The sequence below is a fragment of the Halichoeres trimaculatus genome, unplaced genomic scaffold, assembly GCF_033239565.1.
Source record: "Halichoeres trimaculatus isolate MK-OKI-2021-1 unplaced genomic scaffold, fHalTri1.1 fHalTri1_scaffold_23, whole genome shotgun sequence".
Lineage (NCBI taxonomy): Eukaryota > Metazoa > Chordata > Actinopteri > Labriformes > Labridae > Halichoeres > Halichoeres trimaculatus.
In genome coordinates, this window is record NW_027437201.1 from 5,088,081 (window position 1) to 5,109,152 (window position 21,072).

General features: G+C 41.1%; 5 protein-coding genes across 6 annotated transcripts; 4 read left to right on the forward strand and 1 right to left on the reverse strand.

The window, feature by feature from the left end:
• The first annotated feature begins 1,347 nt into the window (after positions 1 to 1,347).
• pstk (phosphoseryl-tRNA kinase) lies at positions 1,348 to 3,564 on the forward strand. Its single transcript, XM_074663908.1, has 6 exons — positions 1,348 to 1,659; positions 1,877 to 2,123; positions 2,221 to 2,422; positions 2,517 to 2,592; positions 2,721 to 2,814; positions 2,900 to 3,564. Exons 1-6 carry the CDS (start codon positions 1,441 to 1,443, stop codon positions 3,118 to 3,120), a joined length of 1,059 nt encoding a protein of 352 aa, XP_074520009.1. The 5' UTR covers positions 1,348 to 1,440; the 3' UTR covers positions 3,121 to 3,564.
• A 134-nt stretch (positions 3,565 to 3,698) lies between these two features.
• On the reverse strand, positions 3,699 to 6,304 carry LOC141785552 (zinc finger protein Pegasus-like). Its single transcript, XM_074663906.1, has 4 exons — positions 6,179 to 6,304; positions 5,801 to 5,957; positions 5,524 to 5,712; positions 3,699 to 5,346 (listed from the first exon to the last, which is right to left on the reverse strand). Exons 2-4 carry the CDS (start codon positions 5,937 to 5,939, stop codon positions 4,409 to 4,411), a joined length of 1,266 nt encoding a protein of 421 aa, XP_074520007.1. The 5' UTR covers positions 5,940 to 5,957; positions 6,179 to 6,304; the 3' UTR covers positions 3,699 to 4,408.
• A 259-nt stretch (positions 6,305 to 6,563) lies between these two features.
• Positions 6,564 to 11,172, forward strand: acadsb (acyl-CoA dehydrogenase short/branched chain). Its single transcript, XM_074663318.1, has 11 exons — positions 6,564 to 6,654; positions 6,982 to 7,144; positions 7,232 to 7,332; positions 7,416 to 7,622; positions 7,728 to 7,898; positions 7,993 to 8,118; positions 8,202 to 8,294; positions 8,403 to 8,492; positions 8,588 to 8,725; positions 10,073 to 10,172; positions 10,581 to 11,172. The coding sequence occupies exons 1-11, from the start codon at positions 6,622 to 6,624 to the stop codon at positions 10,655 to 10,657; spliced, it is 1,299 nt and encodes a 432-aa protein (XP_074519419.1). The 5' UTR covers positions 6,564 to 6,621; the 3' UTR covers positions 10,658 to 11,172.
• Positions 11,173 to 13,720: 2,548 nt separating this feature from the next.
• hmx3b (H6 family homeobox 3b) lies at positions 13,721 to 16,120 on the forward strand. The gene is made up of 2 exons (XM_074663307.1): positions 13,721 to 14,423; positions 14,670 to 16,120. The coding sequence occupies exons 1-2, from the start codon at positions 14,144 to 14,146 to the stop codon at positions 15,260 to 15,262; spliced, it is 873 nt and encodes a 290-aa protein (XP_074519408.1). The 5' UTR covers positions 13,721 to 14,143; the 3' UTR covers positions 15,263 to 16,120.
• Positions 16,121 to 16,798: 678 nt separating this feature from the next.
• bub3 (BUB3 mitotic checkpoint protein) lies at positions 16,799 to 20,528 on the forward strand. Of its 2 annotated transcripts, XM_074663332.1 has the most exons (8): positions 16,800 to 17,018; positions 17,717 to 17,911; positions 18,004 to 18,073; positions 18,147 to 18,298; positions 18,567 to 18,725; positions 19,353 to 19,530; positions 19,665 to 19,881; positions 20,243 to 20,528. In XM_074663332.1, exons 2-8 carry the CDS (start codon positions 17,717 to 17,719, stop codon positions 20,250 to 20,252), a joined length of 981 nt encoding a protein of 326 aa, XP_074519433.1. In that variant the 5' UTR covers positions 16,800 to 17,018; the 3' UTR covers positions 20,253 to 20,528. The 2 variants fall into 2 exon arrangements, with proteins under 2 accessions (XP_074519434.1, XP_074519433.1); XM_074663333.1 differs by lacking the exon at positions 20,243 to 20,528 and having other exon boundaries at positions 16,799 to 17,018; positions 19,665 to 19,885.
• The last annotated feature ends 544 nt before the right edge of the window (positions 20,529 to 21,072 follow it).

Below are 21,072 nucleotides of genomic sequence, written 5' to 3' on the forward strand. Positions count from 1 at the left end.
CTGCATCATCCTCATTGTCAGTGTAATTATTACATCCTGCCTTAGCCTTGACTTTCTCTTTGTTATCTATGACTCTCGCAGTGTGAGCATCCTCTCTAATTATCTGACCCCTGAGTCTTGCTATGACTCTTAAGAAACGATTTGAAATGATGGATCTAGCCTTTTTGAAGCAAGCCATCCATTTTCTGAAAATCCACTGGAAACGTCTGGCAATAACAAGATAAGCAGAAGCCACAAGTTTTAAAGGTTTGCGTAGTGTTGAATATCTTCGGAAGGATGTACGGGACTTGTTCCTCTTCCAATGTGGCGGGACCTGAATCCCAGAGCAACTACATGCAAAAAATCCACTTTCTAAAGCTCTTGAATGCTCACTAAAGCCAACTAAGCCTATGGGTAGAAAATCAATTCCTATAGGAATTATATCATCATCTCTTGGCTGCATATAATGCAGACCAGACTGCCAAAATCCTCTTATGACTCTCTGAATGCCTGGGCGTATCTTCTTGAAAAACTCCAACATGCTTGCTACTTGTGTGAGCTGAAAACAGAAACTGAAAACCGTACCTTTTTGATGCAGCTTACCTGTCAAGTACAGCACTAAGCCTCACAAGTGCTCCGGTTCTAGAAGGACATCACAGATGAAGGGAACTTAAGGAGATAAAGGGACATTCCATCCTATTTAAAAAATGCAAATTAGGAAAAGTTTGCACTGACAGTTTCCTGTTTATTTTCAAACTTTCTGAAACAGTTACAACCACATGGACTGAATTCTGGTGAAAATAGACTGACTGCACTTTGTTGTGCGTGTCTTTAAACTGAAGAACACTTGTCCTTTTTGCATTATCTCATTTTGACCAACTTAAATCGGTAGTTTAAGAGAAAAGGATAAAAGACCAGTGTAGCTGACTCTGTTAAAGTCATGTTTATTGTGAAATTAAAACAGCAGTGCAGTTGGTTTTAATCCCACATCTTTGGGGAGTAAGTTTAGGACAAGTTTTACAACGTTTATTTACTCAGAAGTTTAAAAGGGAAAAAAAACACATAAAAACATTAACATGTCTACCCTGCAGGCAGTTAGTGCATCCTCCTCACAGCAAGATAGATTTGGAGGAATATCCTGGTAGGGACCTTTCCTTGGATCCTTGAACATACTGGTCTCCTCACAGTAGAGTGTGAATTAAACTTTCTAAATATTATCAAGGACAAAAATGCTTAGGGAATCTGCGGACATGGTAGAAGCTCCATAAAGCCTAACAAGCAAGAACGCGGTAAATACCAGTTTTTAATTTAAATGCGTTTTATTTTGAAGTTATTATCGCCGGAAGTCGCACGTGCCTTATCCCTTTTGACGCAACGTAATGCGGAAGTAAGCGGTCAACAGCTCCAAACAGTTACCACATCATGTCAAAGCTCGTTTCAAAAGCGGTTTCCTAGTTTGTTATGGCAGCAGAGGAGTCTGGAGGTATGGACCGGGTCCCAGCTTGCCTGTGCGTCCTCTGCGGGCTCCCTGCAGCCGGGAAGTCCACGCTGGCCCGCGGGCTGCTCAGCGCCGCTGCACGGCTCGGCTGGAGAGCAAGTGTGGTACCGTATGACGACCTGATCCCGGAGCAGGCCTTTCAGAAGAGTATGATAGAGAACGGTGACAGCATGCAAGATATGGTAAACAGACAGGATTAAATTGGGAGATGTACCTCCAAATATGCCATCCAGACTTCTAACTTTAAATTTCTACGGATTTAAAAACTTCATGACAGTGGTTCTCAGGTGTAATAGGTTATTAATTCTTCATTTTACAGTATTTTAAAAGAAGATCATTGGAGTAAGGACAGGTTGTCACAGAACAGGCTGTTGATTTGATTTTTTTCCTGATTTCTAGCACACTGAATGGAAAACACACAGACAAGCAGTGCTGCAGTGTGTTGAACAGTTCTTGCAGAGACCCCAACTTCTGGCTGAGCTACCAGAGCTGAGCAGCCATTACATCAACAGAGCAGCTTGGGAGCAATGTATAAAACCTCTGCTGCAGCCTGGAGCTTTGGATGGTGCACCACTTCTTTTTCTGCTGGATGACAACTTCTACTATCCCAGCATGAGATATGAAGTTCAACAAGTTGCAAGAAAGTGTAAGTACACTTAAATGTTCATAAGGGACCACGAATACACCACAAAGACAAAATTCATGCAACACATTTGTGTAATGTAATTTATTTGTCTTATCAGACTCGCTGGGTTTCTGTCAGGTGTACCTGCAGTGTGATCTGGAGTTGTGTATTAGCAGGAACCACAGCAGACCTGTGTCTGTTCCCACTGATGTGATAGAGGACATGATGAAGCGCTTAGAGCCTCCTAATCCACAGAAGAACTCATGGGAGAGAAACAGCATTTCACTCAACACGACAGACAGTTTGTCTGACTGTAACATGTAAGAAACATCACATACCATTAAAAACAAAGCTTTAGATGACATCAGGTGCTCACTGGTTGCCTGTTCCTCTTCATCTGTGGCTTTTCCCCAGACAGAAGGTGATGGAACTTATCTCCTCTGCAATGAGGAACCCTCTGAGCCCTGTGGAGGACAACACTGAACAAATTGTACGTCAACAAAGCTCTCATTAAACTATTTCAAAAACTGGTTCAAATGTATGTTACACAAGATACAAAAGATAAGGGGAAAAAAAAATGTACGTTACACTTGCATGTTGATTTCCCAACTGTTGCAGGAGGCTGATCGCCTGAAATGTGCCACCAGTGTAATCCACCAGGCTGACCAGGCATGCCGACGCCTCATCTCTGACGCCATGAAGACTGCTAAAGGTCAGCCGTAACACAAAATAAACATTTCTACTCAGGCTATTATTTGCATCCCGTCATTTCTAATCATTTTCACCTTTCACTTTAGGAAGTCGAGTCCCGCCTGAGCACATGAAGTCTTTGGCCGCTCAGCTGAATGAAGCCAAAGCTACATTTCTTCACAACTTGCGGAAACAGATGCTTCAGGAAGAAACTTTTATTCGAGAGGAGGAGGTGGATGTGGAAAGTGTGGTGAAAAGAGCTGTGGATGTTTTTGAGCAGGAGAAAAATGAAATTCTTTCCAAAATTATAACAAATGAAGTGACTTGAGTCTTAAGTTTTCAAAAATTAAAACGCATCAAACATTCCTGAGGAGTGTAAGGTATTTTGGGTTAAAGAGGGAGTATTTTGTTTTTTCAAGGCTTTATATCGTCCCTCTTGTGTCCCTGTAGTAGCTTTAGATGATGTACGGGTAAAAAATTGACATTATTTTTCTCAAACTTTTGTTTAAGAAAGCCCCTTTGTTTTAGCTGATGTCTCTTTAAGGCTCCCTGCTTCATGAACCCCCTTCCCTCTGATTGGCCAGCCCTCTGGAGGCCTTCAGGAGCAGAGCTATGGGTAGACGGACCTTGAAAAGAGCTTGTGATATTTCTACAATGGAGTCAGATCACAGATAGATTCAACGATCTCTACAACACGTGAATATGTAGCACATTTAGTCTAATCATCCAACATCCTTGCTTTGAATCCATGGGAAAGCATGATACCGCCTCTTTAAGAAGAAATGTATCTTGGCTGATTTTGGATAATTGTAGCACTAAGTGAATTATTTCCTTTTATCAAATAAAGTTTATTTTTTCAAACTTTCTTCAATATCCATTCAAGTGTTGAACAAACTTTTCTCATTAACTGTCTGTATGATTTTCACAAATGTGATATAGAATATTAACCAGTTTCACATTTTCCCTTTTAACCCACAACAAGAAAATCACATCAATAAAATAAATTCAACGCTCCATTCTTAGACCAAAAATTACACTTAGAAAAAAAAACTTCATTTTAGATGAAAGAAACAAAGTCTTCTGGTGTCTACGCAAAGTGGTGATGACAACGAGGATTTCTTAGTGGTATGCCTAGTATCCCACACAAGGTATAAATATTAATAAAAAAGCATTCATGTGTTTAAAATAGTGAAAAAATATTCTAAAACAAAAATTAAACATCCACAAAGTGAGGTATAAATAAACATCAAGGCAGCAGGCTGTATAACAAAAAGCTTGTAATATTTGCTGCTCAGTAGACATAATTTCTCTTTTATTTGCTCGTAAAAATCTGCACATAATACAGAGATTTACTGGCCGTTTGAATTTGATTTGTAGGATTTTTTTGTTAAGTTTGCATGTGTGGCCACCAGAGAGGGTTAGTTGCTTCCTCGGTAAAAGCCAATAAGGAGCAAACAGAGAAAAGTGTACTCTTGGTGACCTGCTGCTACAAGAAAATAGCTGAGTCCAAAATCATGATGCTTTATATCTGTCTTAGCAAAACAGGAGTGATAACTTTCACACCTTGGTCTGACAAGAAGGGCTCAAGACTTCATAAGCATCTATGCTGCACTGCGTCACTTTTTATGTTGTCCACGGGCGAAGTGACATGCAAAGTCATATCTGTCTGTGCACATGTGACCACAGATGTTGCACTGGAACGGCTGCTCATAACCATGGCAGCCCATGTGAATAGTGTAGAGGATATTATCTACAAAATGGATATCACAATGTTGACATTTCTGCAAAAGCAGCTGATCTGATGTGGTTTGTGCAGCAGGTGTAGGCGTCCCCGGCTGACTGTTGATCACACTTGCAGTCAGAGTGTTCATGCTGCTTTCATAGCCAAGGCCAGGGACAGGACTGCAGCCCCCGTGGCCAGAATTAGGAGATTCTTTATTAGGAGGTGAAGTCTGCACGCCGTTTGAACATACTAAAACATGCTCATCAGAAACTTGGTGTATGAGGATGGGTTTCTCATCTCTTAAATACTCTCTGTCAGGGGATGCAGGGGTCTGAGATTCAGGGTGGAGGTCTGCTAGCTGGCCTGCGAGTGTGGACAGTTGGTCCAGAGGGTTAGTAAGAGTCAGACCATTAGAAGAGCCTCTGTTTCGACTGTCATTCTCATCCAACCTGCTGTGGTTCCTGTACTCACTGGTGTTTGGCTGATGATGCATCTTGTGGGAAAACTCACTCACGTAATCCGACTTTTGCATCACCATGGACGGAGTGTTTAAGTTGATGAGCAGCCGCCGGCTGAAGCCAAGCGATCCCGTCCTCTTCTGTAGAGAACTCAACACTCGTTTGTTGGCGAAAGGAGAGCGGGCGACTCTTGAGGGGAGGAGCTTGTGGCGACGGCGGCGATGGTGAGACAGGTTGCTGCGGTCGCTGCAGCGGAAGGCGCAGAGGTCACACTTGTATGGTTTCTCTCCTGTGTGTGAGCGCATGTGGGCTTCTAGATGTCGCTCGTAGGCTGAGGCAAAGGGGCAGAGCTGGCAGCGGTGAGGCTTCTCACCTGGGTGAAGAGAAAAGGTTAAATTAAAAACTGAACTCTCGGTGTATTCTGTATCAACGTACCCTAACATTATTGTGTGTTTACAGTGGTTGTGTTTATTCATATGATGAATGATAGGCCAACTTCATTGGCTAGTTGATATCATGTCTAATGAAAAGATGCTGTGGAAACACTGACCTGTGTGAATGCGGATGTGCTCTATCAGACGCGCCATCCCCTTGTTGGAATAGCTGCAGTAGCTGCACTTGTATTTCCCATCAAAGGTCCTCTCCAGGCCGTCCACCTGAGCATCTGATCCCTCCTCCAGGGGCAGATTCACCTCCACAGGTACAGGGTCCAGATCATTCTGCTCACTCCGAGGGGCAACTAAAATCAAACACACAACTCCAGTTGTTCCAATAACTGATATGAAAAAATCTACAGGTTTACGATGTATGTGTACGTGCTTCCTCACCTGCTTGAAACTGCGGTTCAACAGCCTCCTTCTCTCCACAAATCGAGCCTGAAATCATGTTGACATGCTGGGTCTGCTGGGTCAGATACTCTTGAAATTCCCTCACAAAATCCACCGGCTCGGTCTTTATCTCTTCCATTTTCTCCCTGTATTAGACCTGAAAAAATCCAAAGTACATAAAGAAAACGTGTTGCTGCTTTCACACCTCTCACAATAACTTACTACCTTTAAAATACTGAAACATCTGGATGGTTTATCCCACAGCTACATACAACAATGCTATTGTTGTTTAGCTAATGCTAGCCGACGCTTACATTGGCTATTTATCATTAAAAAGACTAAATATTCAACACATTATGAATTAAGTTCATACATTACCTTTCAGTAGGCAATTTATATCAACTATAAGTGAAAAAAGAAGTAACACTCGGGCCCATGGATAAATTATCCGGCTAGAATCCTTTTAACACAAGCACTTCCGTCTGTTCTAATGCTTCTGATTCGTCCGCGTACCGTGTTACGGCAAACGTAACAGTTGCCTTCAAGTACTCTGGGAGAACAGTGTATTTACTGAGCGCAGTGTTACGAGCTTTCAGACATTTTGAGTGTTTTCTCCACATAAGGCTGAATATCAATATTTTAAATATATCTGAATAATCTTAGAATAAAACAGTACCAAACGGCCCAAACAGAGTCACGTATATCTATTAGTGCTTTTTTCTCCCATTTGACAGACTAGCCACAGGCATAAAACTCAGATTTCCGAGCCGCTTTCCGCGCACTGAAAGGTACCATCACATGTAAACATTTTATAACAAATCATGGCTGCACCACTGGTCAGAGCTTTCTCGAAGGTGAGAGGGGACTGTGTGGTTATATTTGCGTGCATTTTCGGGGTATCTGTTCTGTTTGTAATGTATTTCCGATTGAATCGATTTTTATCCTTGAATTACGTAACCTGACTTGCTCCAGGTGACGTGACGCTGATAGCTAGCATGCAGCTAGCACTAGGTTGAGAGTATGAACGGACTTGTTTCATGACAAACTGGCTGTAACTAACTTACAAAGTCATTTTGGATGTTTTCACTTATTTCCTAAATGCTGTCTATTTTTCTTGTTGGACTGTATCACGATGTGGTCAAGCAGTAAGACATTTCCACACTCCCCTGCCCTGCTCTCAGTCTTGCAGACAGATCTGTAGACCATGGGGTTCATGCCAGGCAGGATGGAGGACCTTGTCCAACAGACCTGCCCCAGATGTGGCTTCAGACCAGGCAGGCGTGGGGGCCGCTTTTCCTCCTCTTCAGACGTTTTCAGAAGAGGAGAGCATGATGAGGGAAGCAGGTGAGCCAGGAGAGTTGTATTTGCAGCTGCTGACAACTGGAGAAAGATCCTCCTTTAACCCTGAATGTGTGTTTTGTCATTTGATAGTGAAGAAATACGCACAAGAGCGCATTGCTCCATTCGTGTCGAAGATGGATGAAGAATCAAAGATGGACGAGGAGGTCATAAAGTCCCTATTTGAACAAGGGGTAAGTTGTTCATCCAGGTGTGAATCAGAAAAGTTAAAATACATTTTGACAAGATTATAATTCTTCCGTTGTTTTCATTACAGCTTATGGGGATCGAGATCGATCCAGAGTATGGCGGCACAGGCTCTACATTCTTCTCCTCCATCCTGGTCATTGAAGAACTGGCAAAGGTGGATCCATCCGTGGCTGTGCTCTGTGACATCCAGAACACACTGATCAACACACTGTTTGCCAATTTGGGAACACCAGCACAGAAAGAGCAGTACCTGAGCCGACTGTCAACAGATATGGTGAGCAGTCTGTCTCTTCAGGCATGGTATCACATGACGAGTACTGTTCGGAAAAGATGGAAAAATTATGTTTCTACTATAAACTCGTCCTTTGTTTCCACACAGGTTGGAAGTTTCTGCCTCTCTGAAGCAGAGTCAGGGAGTGATGCTTTCGCTTTAAAGACACGTGCTGAAAAACATAAAGACTATTACATCATCAATGGATCCAAGATGTGGATCAGCAACGCAGAGCATGCTGGTGTCTTCCTGGTGATGGCGAATGTGGATCCCTCTGCTGTGAGCTTACGTTTTGTTCTTAATGTTTGTTTCGTGGATGCCCATCTGACATTAAAGGTAGTTGAAAGCTTACATACTCACATCTGATTGACAGGGGTACAGGGGCATCACCTGTTTCATCGTGGATCGGGACACAGAGGGTCTCGAGATTTGCAAGAAGGAAAACAAACTCGGTCTGCGGGCGTCCTCCACGTGCCCACTCAACTTCGATAATGTGAAGGTACACTAACCATAAACCTTCTACTCCACCCAGAGCTTAGTGAAACTCACAGGCTTTGACTAACTTTCTGTTGTCTGCTGAAGGTACCAGAGAAAAACATTTTGGGGCAGATTGGTCATGGGTACAAGTATGCCATTGGGATGTTGAATGAGGGCAGGATTGGGATTGCAGCTCAGGTAAAACCATTAGTAAAGTCTATTCAGATGATTTAAAATGTGCTGTTCAACATTAAAAATACAAATACTGCATGCACTGACTCTCTTTTTAACCTCTCTGTGTTTCAGATGGTGGGGCTGGCACAGGGCTGCTTTGACCACGCTGTCCCTTACACCAGACAGAGGGTGCAGTTCAGAAAACGCATCTTTGACTTCCAGGTAAAGTTTGAGACGGTTTCTAATAGGTTATTTTAAGATCCTATCTGCTGATTAATGTATTCACTGAAGTCTTTATGGTTCTCTTTTTAATGCAGGGCATGCAGCATCAAATTGCTAATGTAGCAACTCAGATTGAAGCTGCTCGGCTGCTGACGTACAATGCTGCTCGGCTGAAGGAAGCTGGGAGACCTTTTATTAAGGAGGCCTGCATGGCCAAATATTTCACTTCAGAGGTATGTGGGATTAAACTGGTGTGTTTAAAGTGGCTCAAGCTTTTTAAAATGCTCTGAGAACTGAAGATGATTATTTACTTTTATTTACTATTTTTCTCATTTATTTTCACTTTTTTTCTTATTTATTTTTTTCATGAATGAAGTTAAACTTTGAGTTCTCCCTCCAGATGTTTTTTCCTGGTTGAGGCTAACAGATATTTGTGAAGTCATATTTTATGATATAAATATTAGACATGCACTGATCAATCGGTGCTGATTTCCTTAATTTTGGGGGATCTGTGATCGGCCCATCCTTACATATGAAACTAATCTTATATACCTCTGAGAAGGTCTGACAGCGAGCCTTTGTTGCTTTTTTTCTCTGAGACCTGAAACTCAGGACACTTTATTGGTTGTTTAAGTTAAAACATAAAATTTTTATTGTTTCACAGGTATTGTTCAATGATTTTCAATAAAATAAGATTGGAATATTGAAGGTATATGCTGTCAGTTATAAAAAATAAAAAATAAAAATTGGTATCGGCAGGTCAGGCTTTTTAAAGATCAGTGATTGGCCAGAAAATTATGATCGGTGCACCCCTAATAGATATATTGGTATCAGTATATGTTTAATAATTTGCGCATGTATGACATCATTCTTTTAGAGCAGGGATTTCGCTGTAACCAGTGTTCCGGGGGGGCCTCATAGTTTAAAATACTGTCAACACACTTGATTCAGAGTGTAAAACAATGTTATATTCTCCTTTAATAGGGAATATTTGCACATAAAGTGGAGTTTTAATCTGCATTATAAAGTCAGGATCTGCACAGGGGGCTGTCGTCTGTCATTGGGCCAGAGGTGGGGTACACCTTTAGCAGGTTTCCACTTGCCAGCCTATCAGAGGGCTTAAATGTAGAGGCAGACACACACACACTCACACCTACAGGCAACTCAGAGTGACTGATCAACCTGATGAGCATGTTTCTGGGCTGTAGGAGCCCGTAGTACCCTTAGAGAATCCATGAATATTGCAAACTCCTCACAGATAGCCTTTAGCCAAACCCTGGGAATCAAACCAGGAACTATCTTGCTGGTCTCATTTTTCCCACATCCATCAGGCTCGGCTTTCTTAGCTCTGTAGCCCTTTTTAATATTGTCCCTGCAATGCCTTGCCTTTAATATAAATGTTTCAGAGATGTCAGTATGTTGCTTTTGGAGGATCAGAGTACAGTACAACGGTGTGTTGATGGCAGAGCTGTGTTTCAGTGCTGCAGGCTTGTTATATGTAAAGTTAATGCTGTTTTAAAGTGGAAACTTTAAAAAAAATCCAGTTTCTTCAAAATGTATTTTTTAAAATTCTTCCCCAGGTTGCGACTCTGACCACATCCAAATGCATTGAATGGATGGGAGGAGTTGGCTTCACTAAAGACTACCCCATTGAGAAATACTACAGAGACTGTAAAATCGGTAAGCATCGTGACACATATATGTCATGTTTTGATAGAGATGGTTAGATCATCGTAGCTTTCACAGTAGGAAGGACACAGAGTAAGGTCAAGTGGCCTGTTTGTGATTGGACCAGAGCAGTGGGAGGAAAAGGGAGGCAGTGGCTGTAATCAGACTCTCCAGGAATTCCCCCACCTGACCCCTCAGAGTGCCGTCAGACCAACACACAGCCAAGAAAGCTGCCAGAGCAAAATGACACTTTTCCTTTCATCAGCACGGCTGGAGCAGTCTGAGCTGAATAAATACTCCCTTTGTGTCCTGAGAGTGAAAGCTGCAGGTTTATCTCCCCTGCAGGGGGAATTTGACTAAATTGACCTTGTTTGGGACTTCAGGGATTCAGTCTGTTTTGTTTCGTCTCTGTTTCTACAGGAACCATTTATGAGGGCACCACTAACGTCCAGCTGACCACGATAGCAAAATTCATCGATAAGGAGTTTGACTACTGAGCCTTTGCACTCTCATGTGTTACACTCCAGATCTGCTCTTGGGTTTCCAGAGTTTAGTTGCAGTTTGAGATGTTTGTACTCTTGTTTTGTAGTTGCCACTGCTAATATTACTGATGCTGTTACATTTCTCCACCTGCAGGGTTTAGCTGATCTGATATAACCACTGTTTTTTACTTTTAATCAGAGCTTCCCAAACAATGAGGAATGAGATAATCTTTTCTTTTTCATAATTAGAAATCTACCACTTCCCTTTCATGCCTTTTTTCCTTTTTTTGATGAAGATGTAGGAGAAAAATATTACATTTATCAGATTTTATATAATATGATTTCAGTTTTCAACTCTGATTTGTCTTTTCTTTGAACATTTCAGTGCCTTCAGAAGGTTTTCCATGCCAGAGATCACAATACTGAGTTTTGACTTTGTCTTTTTTGCTGCAGACTGTCACATAAATGCATTTTAACATTTCATTCATTTCCATATCCATAGTGAGATGCCTGTCAATAACTTAAATCTACAGAAATAAAATATCTTGTGGTGTCATTAACCATCTTTCTTTCCCTATGTGAAGAAACGCTTATGTGCAGTTGGTACCAACTCCTGCCACTAGATGGCAGCATTCCCCAAAGTGCCAGCAGCTTCTCTCACTGATGGCAGTCTATCACCCTATCTTACAGCAGCCTGTCACCTCTAATGATATTCAACGTCAGTCTAATTATGCTGCTGCTCCACATGAAAAGAGGCTGACGTGCATAATTGACTGGTTGATGATTTTCCTGTTCAGACTGATTAAATAACGGTGTGGGTACAAGGTCTATTGTTTCATATGATTACTCAACAGCCAAAACATACTTTTTTTTTCCCAGTGAGAGTTTGTGTTTTTGCTGAGGTGACTTGGAAAAACTAGAAACTTGATTTCACTCTCAGTGAACAACATTTTTTGTTAACAGTAAAGGAAAAGTGGAGCTCTACGACAGCTGCAATGAAGGAGTTTGGCAGTACTGATATAAAACAGGTGGCAGGGCAGGTAGCCTTTAGCTTTTTTGTTAACTCTGGCGGAGTTACTAAAATATTTGTTTTTATGCATTCTCTTCATTGGTTTATTATTAAATAGACACATCAGGGATTCACATTATGGCAAAACAAAACAGTGTTTGTTATTTCACTTCTTTTTAAAGCTGCTGTGAGGAATTTTGAGTTAGCTTCGAAATGGACTGAGATGAATGCTGGCACCTTTGTACGACTTAGAAAAGCAAACAAAAACATTAACAAGGCAGATTATTTCTATACGGGAGGGGTAGGAGTTGTCATCTGCAGTGACACTCATGTTGAACTCAGGGGAAATTCAACCGTTGAAAGACAACATAAGATTTAAATCTAAAACACACATTGAGAAAAGTATGGAAAATAAATAATAGGTGCTTTTTTGTTTACTAGGGAGAGCTGAAAGCCGCCTCATAGGAGCTTGAATGAGGTTGCATTAGAACTGCTGAATATTATTTCAATCACCTGCTGACATCAGCCTTTAAAACACAGCTTTCTTTCAGTACTTAAAGATTTTATGTTTCCTAAATTAATCCTGTAATAAGATTTCTTTTTAACTTATGTCTTTTTTCCAAAAATGTATCCCTCTCTTTATTTCTGTGTCACTCCACAGATCTGTTATACACAACACATTCTTCAATAATATAAAAAAAAATAATCCATTAAACTTTAATATTTAATTCAAGCTTTAATATTGAATCTCTTTGACGATGAACCTGAAAAGATTGTGCTTTTCTGTCCCCTTGTTAAAAACACAGCTGAGTAGAATGAACAGCTATAGAATCAAATGCTACCAATCACATCAGTACCATGTTTACACACACACATTTCTAAAAAAAACTCTAAAACACCAGCCTGCCTTTGCATCATTGATTGAGAGTCCTTTATCTCCACCCTGGGTCCACTCTGACTCCTTCTGTGTATTGTTGAGCCCCCTGTTTAATGAAGCTAATCTGCTGCAAACACAGCTATGAGCTCCATTCACTCTGCATTGGCAAACAGCAGCTCAGCTGAACCCCTTCTCCGCCCCCATCTTTAACACAGCTATGAGACCTCTAATTATGCTCTGATTCAAGTAGCTTTTCACAAAACACAGTGTTGTCCTTTAGAGCTGGAGAGCGCTCCATGAGCTGAAAGGACAGGCCACATGTTTGCAGGTTGAGCAAATTCATTAGATCTGATTAGTTCTCTGCAGCTGCTTCAAGTTGGGTTTGGTGGGTGACTCAAACATCTGAGATTGTGGCTCATGCATTTTTTAAACATGGTAATTCATTGCATAAGGATGCTAATGTGTCATTTACACTGTGTGTAGCAGAGTTACAGGCGTGCATTTAGTAAGATTGTGTGTTTTATTAAGATTTAGAAAGTGACTCTGGAAGTGATTATGCTTTATGTTGTAATACAAAAGCACAAACCAAATTCCACCTCATTTTGGTGAAAGATAATCCACCTTTCCTTACTTTTTCTGGTCTTGGGCTTTTGAGAGGCCTTTAACATTCTATACATGTTAAAATCTCTGATCTCATTTGATAATAAGAAAATCTTTTTTTGGATGATTTGTGCTGATTTTGTTCAAAACTGATTAGAAAATCTTCAGTCACCAGTATAAATACCTACTCAGTTTAATGTCTGCCTGTAGCACTTCCTGGCTCATAATATTAGGCTTTGGCTTAGGAGACATGCGCAGTGTTTATTGATTTCTTGCAAGCAGAAGACATTTGAATTTTCTGATACAACAGACAAACTACAGCTTCAAACATCATCTTCTGAGGTAAGTCATCTTTATTTTAGCATGAGAAATCAACTCTTTAAAAATCTCCTGTCTTTGTCACTGTTACGTAAATTTCGAGGGACTTAAATTCGTGCGTAAAATCTGCTTAATTTGCGTAATTTTTGCGCCAAGGCCAAGCTGAGTAAAGGTCCTAGTCGAGATGTGACAATCCCTGAACCATTTATTCAATTTACTGACAGGTGATTGCGGCTCGTGCACGCCCCCTCCCTAAAAAACCCGCGACACTTCCCTCTTTAATCTAATTGGATGATAAGTGGGTGCGTACTGTGGAGCCCGGAGGCAAAACGCGGCCTTTTTTCTCCCCTTTGGAGTCTATTCTCGTCACAGCCCCTCGCGGTTTTCATCTCAAAGCCCATTTGCTATTGTACCTGCCCAATAGCAGAGACAGGGCGCGCTTAAACTCGGGTGGCATTTTTGATTTCATCACTACAATCCGGTGCAAGGTTGACGCAGTGATCTCTGCGCTCTCAGGCTGATCACCACCTCCAGGGAGCTGGACGCAGAATCGACTTTGTCATTTTCATCCCTCTCATCCTTTTCCCCTCGCTTTCTCTCTTTTTTAAACAAAAACTTCCAAACAAAACAGTCATTGTCAGTGTTTTCCTCCTCTTGCGAAGTTTTCATGGTGATCCCCATCGGACAGTAAACGGTGATGGCAGACTCTGATGCGCAGGAGACTCGCCAACCCGCTAAAGACTCTCCGTTCTCCATCAAGAACTTGCTGAATATCGAAGACAAACCAACGAAACCGAAAAGCCTCCTCGGTTCATCCAAGGGAGTGTTTGAGGGCAGCTTCTTCTCTCGGCTCGGGGACTTGTCTTTCCCTCGGTTTGAGTTGCCCGCACAGAGAATCGGACTGTCAGCGCAGTATTTGGAGCGAGCGTCCACCTGGTGGTACCCGTACACACTCGGGACTCATCTCAGGACTGCAGGTAAATATTAAATCTGAATTACTGGACAGTAAGGCAAACACAGAGGGGAAGAATTGAGTTAAAAAAAACAGTTTTATTTATTTGTTTATTTATTTTTTTTTTTTTTGTATCAGCCTACGAGATAACATTTTAAGTTTTGGTATACCCAGAATAGAAAAAATATTCATAAACACACTCAAATTCTTTAACTTTTATTTCAAAATGTAACATTTTATTATATTTATACATATTCTTTTTCCTGTGCAGGGTCTGAAAAGGCCAATCTGAGAGAATCATCCCCGGCCCTGGACAGGCGCTCCCCGGATCTCCAGAAAAGCGACCAAGATGCCAAAGACGAGAGCGCAGACGAAGACATCGCTCTGGATGACAGTGACTCAGAAGAACCAAAGAAAGAAACAGAGCAGGAGGACGACTGGAGGAGAAAGTCAGACGAGCTGGACTCAGAGAGGAAGCCCTGTCGGAAGAAGAAGACGCGCACGGTGTTCTCCAGGAGCCAGGTCTTCCAGCTGGAGTCCACCTTCGACATAAAGCGCTACCTGAGCAGCTCGGAGCGGGCCGGCCTGGCCGCGTCGCTGCACCTGACGGAGACGCAGGTGAAGATCTGGTTTCAGAACCGGAGGAATAAGTGGAAAAGGCAGCTGGCTGCAGAGCTGGAGGCGGCTAACCTGAGCCATGCGGCGGCGCAGAGGATTGTGCGGGTCCCTATACTTTACCATGAGAACGGAGGCTCAGAGACGACCGGGGGCCCTGCATCAAACTCACCGAGCAGCCAGTCACTGCTGGCTTTTCCCCACCACATGTACTATTCCCACCCGGTGCCTCTGCTCAGGCCTGTTTAATGCTGACTGATGAACATGTTTTTAAATGAGTGACTACGGAAAAGATGGGAATTTTGTATATTTGTATAGCTTATTTGAGGAAAAATGTCGCATTATTATTATTATTATTATTATTATTATTATTATTATTATTATTATTATTATTATTATTATTATTATTATTATTATTAAGCTTCTGTAAGCGAGATAAATACAGGCTGAGTTTGTGATAGGCCTACAGGACGTTTGTTAAATTCTTCCTTTTATTTTTACTAGTGTAATTGTTTTATGCCCAAAGTGGTTGAATATATTTAAGTGTTTTACTTTGAAAAGATCACATGGTTAAATATGTACATGTATTTGTATTTTACAGAGATTCGTGTCAGTGTTTGTAGCGAAACAAATGTGGAAATGAATATTTTGATATTTTACAATATTGTGCAATACCGTTGGCTTCACGTCAGGCTGGCAGCCTTTGATGTTTTTAGTTCACTTTCACAGTAGAAAAGAAATATTCGTAACAACGAGGACAATCATGTGATCCTTAAGAAAATCTCCAAAAAGCTGCAGGTGACAGATTTTTTTTTTTTAGACGCAATGTTTTGTCGCTAATTTCAAAGCCATGAAAGAGCCAAAATTCGCCTGTTTTGTGTGTTTTTTCTCTGGTATTGTCTGTGCATAATATGGTCTCAAGCAGTAAAGATTTCGTTCCTAAAAAGAAATGTGTTTGTAGTTTAAATTACTGTGATGCACACTGGAAAAACGGATCCTTCAAAGACGAGGTTTTGTATGTCAAACAGTGGTGTAAACAGGGTTTATGTAGCCTACATTTGAAACGAAGATTAAGACTTATCGAGGCACAAATCTAAATGAAATAAAACAGGCCTGCTAGAATAATTTCAGCACCGTCATTTTAATTCTTTATAATGGGCATCTTTTTTTCTTTGCAATTGTTAAAGAAATTTTGAGCGATTGACATTACAAGGAAGTCCCCACTGATAACCGGGAAATCTTTAAAAAAAAAAAAAAAAAAAAAAAAAAAAAAAAAAAAGAGACGGATAATTTGCTCTCACACAAACTCTACGGAAACCTCGCCTTATAAAGGAAGGGTACGTGTATGGGTTGAATAGCCTGTGTGGGATGACCATATATTTCATTTCCCATTGTTTAGGCTATAATAGTGGAGACGAAGCCTGGTCTGTTGGCCACTAATAGACACATATTCAATCAAACTCATCACCTTCCTAAACACTCATAAACAAGCAAATAAGCAAAAATTGAAGATTTCAGCACAATGTGTCGAAATTATACAATATTTACGGTAAAAGACGTGGACATTTGCTGCATAATTTATCAGTTAATTAGTTTATTGTTACAGTGTGATTAACTTCCAGTTTTAACTGTTTATTCATATTTATATTTTTAACCTAAATTTGATGTAGCCTACATTTACTCATGTCCCTATGAGGGAGGACCAGAGGGGGAGGACCAGCGCTCCTGTGTCACGTGAGCTGCGTCAAGCTTACATGACGTTAACGTTCATCTTAAATCAACCAATCACATAGCAGGCGGGAAACACCAACATTCGTACGAACCAATCAGGCTCCAAATGAACAAGGGTAGCCCCTTTCAATGGAGTTAGCCTCAAGCAGCCACATTGCTTGTTAGCTCACTTCACGTTGTATGTTTAATGAATTAATTGTGAAACTAGGGGGAAATATTCTGTCTCATTAAAGTGGAGATTTAATTGCGTCTGGAGGACTTCAAAGCGGGAGCGGTAAGTCGGGGAAAACCTTGAAAGTCATGTAGCCAAAGTTAGACTTTCCGTTGGAAGCTAGTATTAGCACTGGTATGCTATTGAAGTGGGCTCGGTGCATTTACCGGCCTTCACTACAAACACCCTAGTGCCCTATTGTAAGCATGAAAGCTCCAAAAGAAGAGGTTGAAACAATGAAAAACAATTACTTTTAATCGACTCCAATGAGAGAAAAGCGGTTTTTAAAGCATGGATGATTGCAGCACAAGGCAAGGACGCACTGAAGCTAGTTAGCTACTGCCTCGGCTACTGCTAACAACAAACCTGAAAAGCTAACAATTCATTACTATCCGTTGTAACTTTCTTTTACAGACACATTTACTTTAGAGAAACTGCAAAGTGAGTGTTAATGAATGAATATGTCACAGATTGCTGTTAGGAACGAAAAACTATGGTAAATTGTTGTGTTTTTTAACTGCAGCCGATTTGGTTATACCAAAAGGCGCTCATCTCAAAATAATTCAGATCTTCAGCTGAAAACAGTAGAAAAATCCCGAAGGAAAATATGTTAGCAACTGCTTCTGCCCATTAAATGTGTAAAAAAAATAAAACGGTATCATCCTTGTAGTGCTTAACTAGTCTTGTGAGTTATGTTTAAATAAGGTCTAAGATTAATCATAAAATATTCTTATTTCCTCTCTTAAAACCATCTACTGCAGATGACGGGCTCAAACGAATACAAACTGAACCAGGGTCCAGATGACAGCATCTCTGCCGTCAAGTTCAGCCCCAGCACAACACAGTTCCTGCTGGTTTCTTCTTGGGACTGCACTGTCCGACTCTATGATGTTGGAAGCAACACCATGCGGATGAAGTACCAGCACACAGCTCCAGTTCTTGACTGTGCTTTTTATGTAGGTCACAAAATTCCTTTCACAATTTCCTGCCATGTATCATTGCCTAATCAAAGCATCTGTTATTAACAAAAATTCTGTTTTGCTTACAGGACCCAACTCATTCTTGGAGTGGTGGTTTAGATTCACAGTTAAAAACTCATGATTTGAACACAGACCAAGGTATGTACTCAGTATAACCTGTAGGTTTTCTGTTTGTAATTTTGTGGGTATTTATTTAACCTGTTTTTTACAGATACAATAGTGGGATCACATGATGCGCCCATCCGTTGTGTGGAATATTGCCCTGAGGTTAATGTAATGGTAACGGGCAGTTGGGACAGATCCGTTCGGCTGTGGGACCCAAGGACGCCCTGCAATGCTGGCACTTTTACTCAGCCTGAAAAGGTATGTCATGTCATGTCATGTCGCAGAAGTTTTAGGAAAGACTTGGAGGAAAAACCTAAAGATAAAACTTATCTCTATTATTATTGCTATTATTATTTAATTTCTAAACCTTGATAATGTGCTGAAAATTTGGATTATTTACAGTGTTTTCTAAAGCTAGTGTTACCTCAGAGTGACATGTTTGTTTTTAACCTTTTATGCATCAATTAAGACTTTGGTATCAAGAGTGTTGTCCTACTTGTCTTACATTTGTCTTTTGCCCTGAAAGGTGTACACGCTGTCTGTGGCAGGAGATCGACTTATTGTTGGCACCGCTGGGAGACGAGTCCTGGTCTGGGATCTGAGAAACATGGGCTACGTTCAGCAAAGGAGAGAGTCCAGTCTCAAGTATCAGACCCGCTGCATCAGAGCTTTTCCCAACAAACAGGTGCTCTTTCATTTGGACTTGACTTGAGCTGAAACGATTCCTCGAATGATTCGAGGTACTCGATTACAAAAAATACTCGAGTAATTTTCTCCGCCTTGAGGAATCGTTTCATTTAAAGAAAGATCAAAGAGTGGTAGTTTTCAGACCCCTCAAGCTACTTCTTATACAAAATAGCAACTAGCAACAAATCTAGCTTCTTTTCTGGAGTTTGGAGACTAATGGGTCATTCTACGAAATGGGTGCCATTTGGGTCCGCAACATTTGATGAAATGTCCAAGGCACAAAAAATGTGTCAAAGTGTGTTTACAAATTTTGGAGCTACCAAAGCAAGTGCTCTTATTGACATGCTGTATCAGTAAATTCTATTTCTTAAAGAGAAAAATTTTCATTTGAAAAATAACTGCTCTTTAACTAAACAAAAATGTATTTTATCCGATTACTCGATTAATCGATGGGATTTTCAGTAGAATACTCGAATACTAAAATATTCGATAGCTGCAGCCCTAGACTTGACTGAATGAGACACAGTGCAAACTTGACTCACAGTTGACTCTTGATAGAGCATCGTGTTACACATAATGTGAAGAAGCTGGATGGTAACTTCATATTTTTTCGTCTTGGCTCCAGGGCTACGTGTTGAGTTCAATCGAGGGACGTGTTGCTGTGGAGTACCTGGACCCGAGCCAGGAGTTTCAGAAGAAGAAGTACGCCTTTAAGTGTCACCGACTGAAGGAGGAAGGAATCGAGCATGTGTACCCAGTCAATGCCATCTCTTTTCACAGCGTTCACAACACCTTTGCTACAGGTACGGCTGACTAGTTTGTACTAGTTAGAGCTCACTGAGGGCTCTGTAACCTGTAGCATTGATGTGCCAAGGTTAAAAGACCAGTTATTAAAGCTCCATATCTGAGTTTGACCTTTGGCCCCTCCTTCCACCAGGTGGCTCTGACGGCTTCGTGAACATCTGGGACCCGTTCAACAAGAAGCGCCTGTGTCAGTTCCACAGATACCCGACCAGCATCGCCTCGCTCGCCTTCAATAACGATGGCACCATGCTCGCCATCGCCGCCTCCTACATGCACGAGAAGGGAGACATCAGCCACCCCGAGGACGCCATCTTCATCCGCCAAGTCACGGATGCTGAGACCAAGCCCAAGTGAGTCCTGCTCACCTTTTGTCCTTCGTTTGATGACAGTTTGGTCTTCACTTATTCAGCGAGCAGCTGCATTAACAAGGAGCATGTCCAGCTGCAGCATATGCCGATGTCTATCTCTGTCTGTCCACTTTTCAATATCCGACAGTTGAAAGATGGGGAGATAAAAATTGAAAACCCTCCTTCCATATTTGCTGTGGTAAATAAACACTCAGTGACCAGAAACATAGAAGCTTCCACTTCATCATGATAGCTGTTATAAACGTCATCCTTTTGAAACTAGGGGCATGAAAGCGGCAGTCAAAGGGTCTTCATGAGTTCTCCAACATTAATTAAATCTCCTCTTTCTGTCTTCTGCTCACAGGTCAACCTAAGCCTGCCTCGGAGTCGCTCCCACTGCTTCTGAAGCCTTCATCATATTTTGATCTGGTCATATTTGGTCTTATCTGCTGGCATCCAGTGCTTCTTTTACCACACATTTTCATTACACCTCTTTCTATTCAAAAACATCAGTTTATCTTTTTTGTACGTAACATTTGTGAAATGATTCCTCTCTTTTTCTGACTCTTGTGAAATATTTTGTTGTTTTGTGTGTGTTGTGTCAACCTCCTGATGCTTTTCTTGACTAAAACTGGTTTTATATACACTTAGACATTTGTTGCTTGGTTCTTTTAGATCTATTAAACTAACTTTTTTTGAAACACTGAAGGTGGAGTTGGATTACTGAAATATATTCAGATATGGAAGAAAATAAAAATAAATAACATTCCTTAAAAAAAGCCTTAAAACAGCTCAAAAAGATTTTAAAGATCATAGATTTTTTTGGAAAGGTTAAAATTTTACCCAAAGAAATCAACCAATCAACCCACATGCAGCAGTTGAACTATTGCTTGTGGGTTGAAATGAACATTATCACAAACCCGTGTTTTACCCTTTACCTCATGCTCTATGTAACCATGCTTACTCTCTGCCTATAAATGTTTCGAAACAACCAAAACATTAACAAACAGGCAGAAGAGGGGGTTGAGGCAGACACTGACACATATGTATAGAGGCCCAAAGGAGACGAGAGAGCAGGATTATTCCTGTAAATGTCGACCTTTTATTTTTTTAAGGAAAATCCTACAGACCCTACCTTTAATTTCCTGCCATGGTGATGAAACTCAGTAAATTAAGTTAACTCTGGCTCAGCTT

What these genes read in the sequence shown, in the direction of transcription:
- pstk (XM_074663908.1), top strand. Translation starts at nt 1,441, where the DNA reads ATGGCAGCAGAGGAGTCTGGAGGTATGGACCGGGTCCCAGCTTGCCTG. An exon ending in TCAACAAGTTGCAAGAAAGT is followed by an intron (nt 2,124 to 2,220) that starts GTAAGTACACTT and finishes TTGTCTTATCAG; the next exon opens with ACTCGCTGGGTTTCTGTCAG. An exon ending in AGGACAACACTGAACAAATT is followed by an intron (nt 2,593 to 2,720) that starts GTACGTCAACAA and finishes CAACTGTTGCAG; the next exon opens with GAGGCTGATCGCCTGAAATG.
- LOC141785552 (XM_074663906.1), bottom strand. Translation starts at nt 5,939, where the DNA reads ATGGAAGAGATAAAGACCGAGCCGGTGGATTTTGTGAGGGAATTTCAA. An exon ending in TGAACCGCAGTTTCAAGCAG is followed by an intron (nt 5,713 to 5,800) that starts GTGAGGAAGCAC and finishes GTTTGATTTTAG; the next exon opens with TTGCCCCTCGGAGTGAGCAG. An exon ending in GCACATCCGCATTCACACAG is followed by an intron (nt 5,347 to 5,523) that starts GTCAGTGTTTCC and finishes CTCTTCACCCAG; the next exon opens with GTGAGAAGCCTCACCGCTGC.
- acadsb (XM_074663318.1), top strand. Translation starts at nt 6,622, where the DNA reads ATGGCTGCACCACTGGTCAGAGCTTTCTCGAAG. An exon ending in GAGCATGATGAGGGAAGCAG is followed by an intron (nt 7,145 to 7,231) that starts GTGAGCCAGGAG and finishes GTCATTTGATAG; the next exon opens with TGAAGAAATACGCACAAGAG. An exon ending in CTACAGAGACTGTAAAATCG is followed by an intron (nt 10,173 to 10,580) that starts GTAAGCATCGTG and finishes CTGTTTCTACAG; the next exon opens with GAACCATTTATGAGGGCACC.
- hmx3b (XM_074663307.1), top strand. Translation starts at nt 14,144, where the DNA reads ATGGCAGACTCTGATGCGCAGGAGACTCGCCAACCCGCTAAAGACTCT. An exon ending in GACTCATCTCAGGACTGCAG is followed by an intron (nt 14,424 to 14,669) that starts GTAAATATTAAA and finishes TTTCCTGTGCAG; the next exon opens with GGTCTGAAAAGGCCAATCTG.
- bub3 (XM_074663332.1), top strand. Translation starts at nt 17,717, where the DNA reads ATGACGGGCTCAAACGAATACAAACTGAACCAGGGTCCAGATGACAGC. An exon ending in TTCTTGACTGTGCTTTTTAT is followed by an intron (nt 17,912 to 18,003) that starts GTAGGTCACAAA and finishes TTTTGCTTACAG; the next exon opens with GACCCAACTCATTCTTGGAG. An exon ending in CTTTTACTCAGCCTGAAAAG is followed by an intron (nt 18,299 to 18,566) that starts GTATGTCATGTC and finishes TTGCCCTGAAAG; the next exon opens with GTGTACACGCTGTCTGTGGC.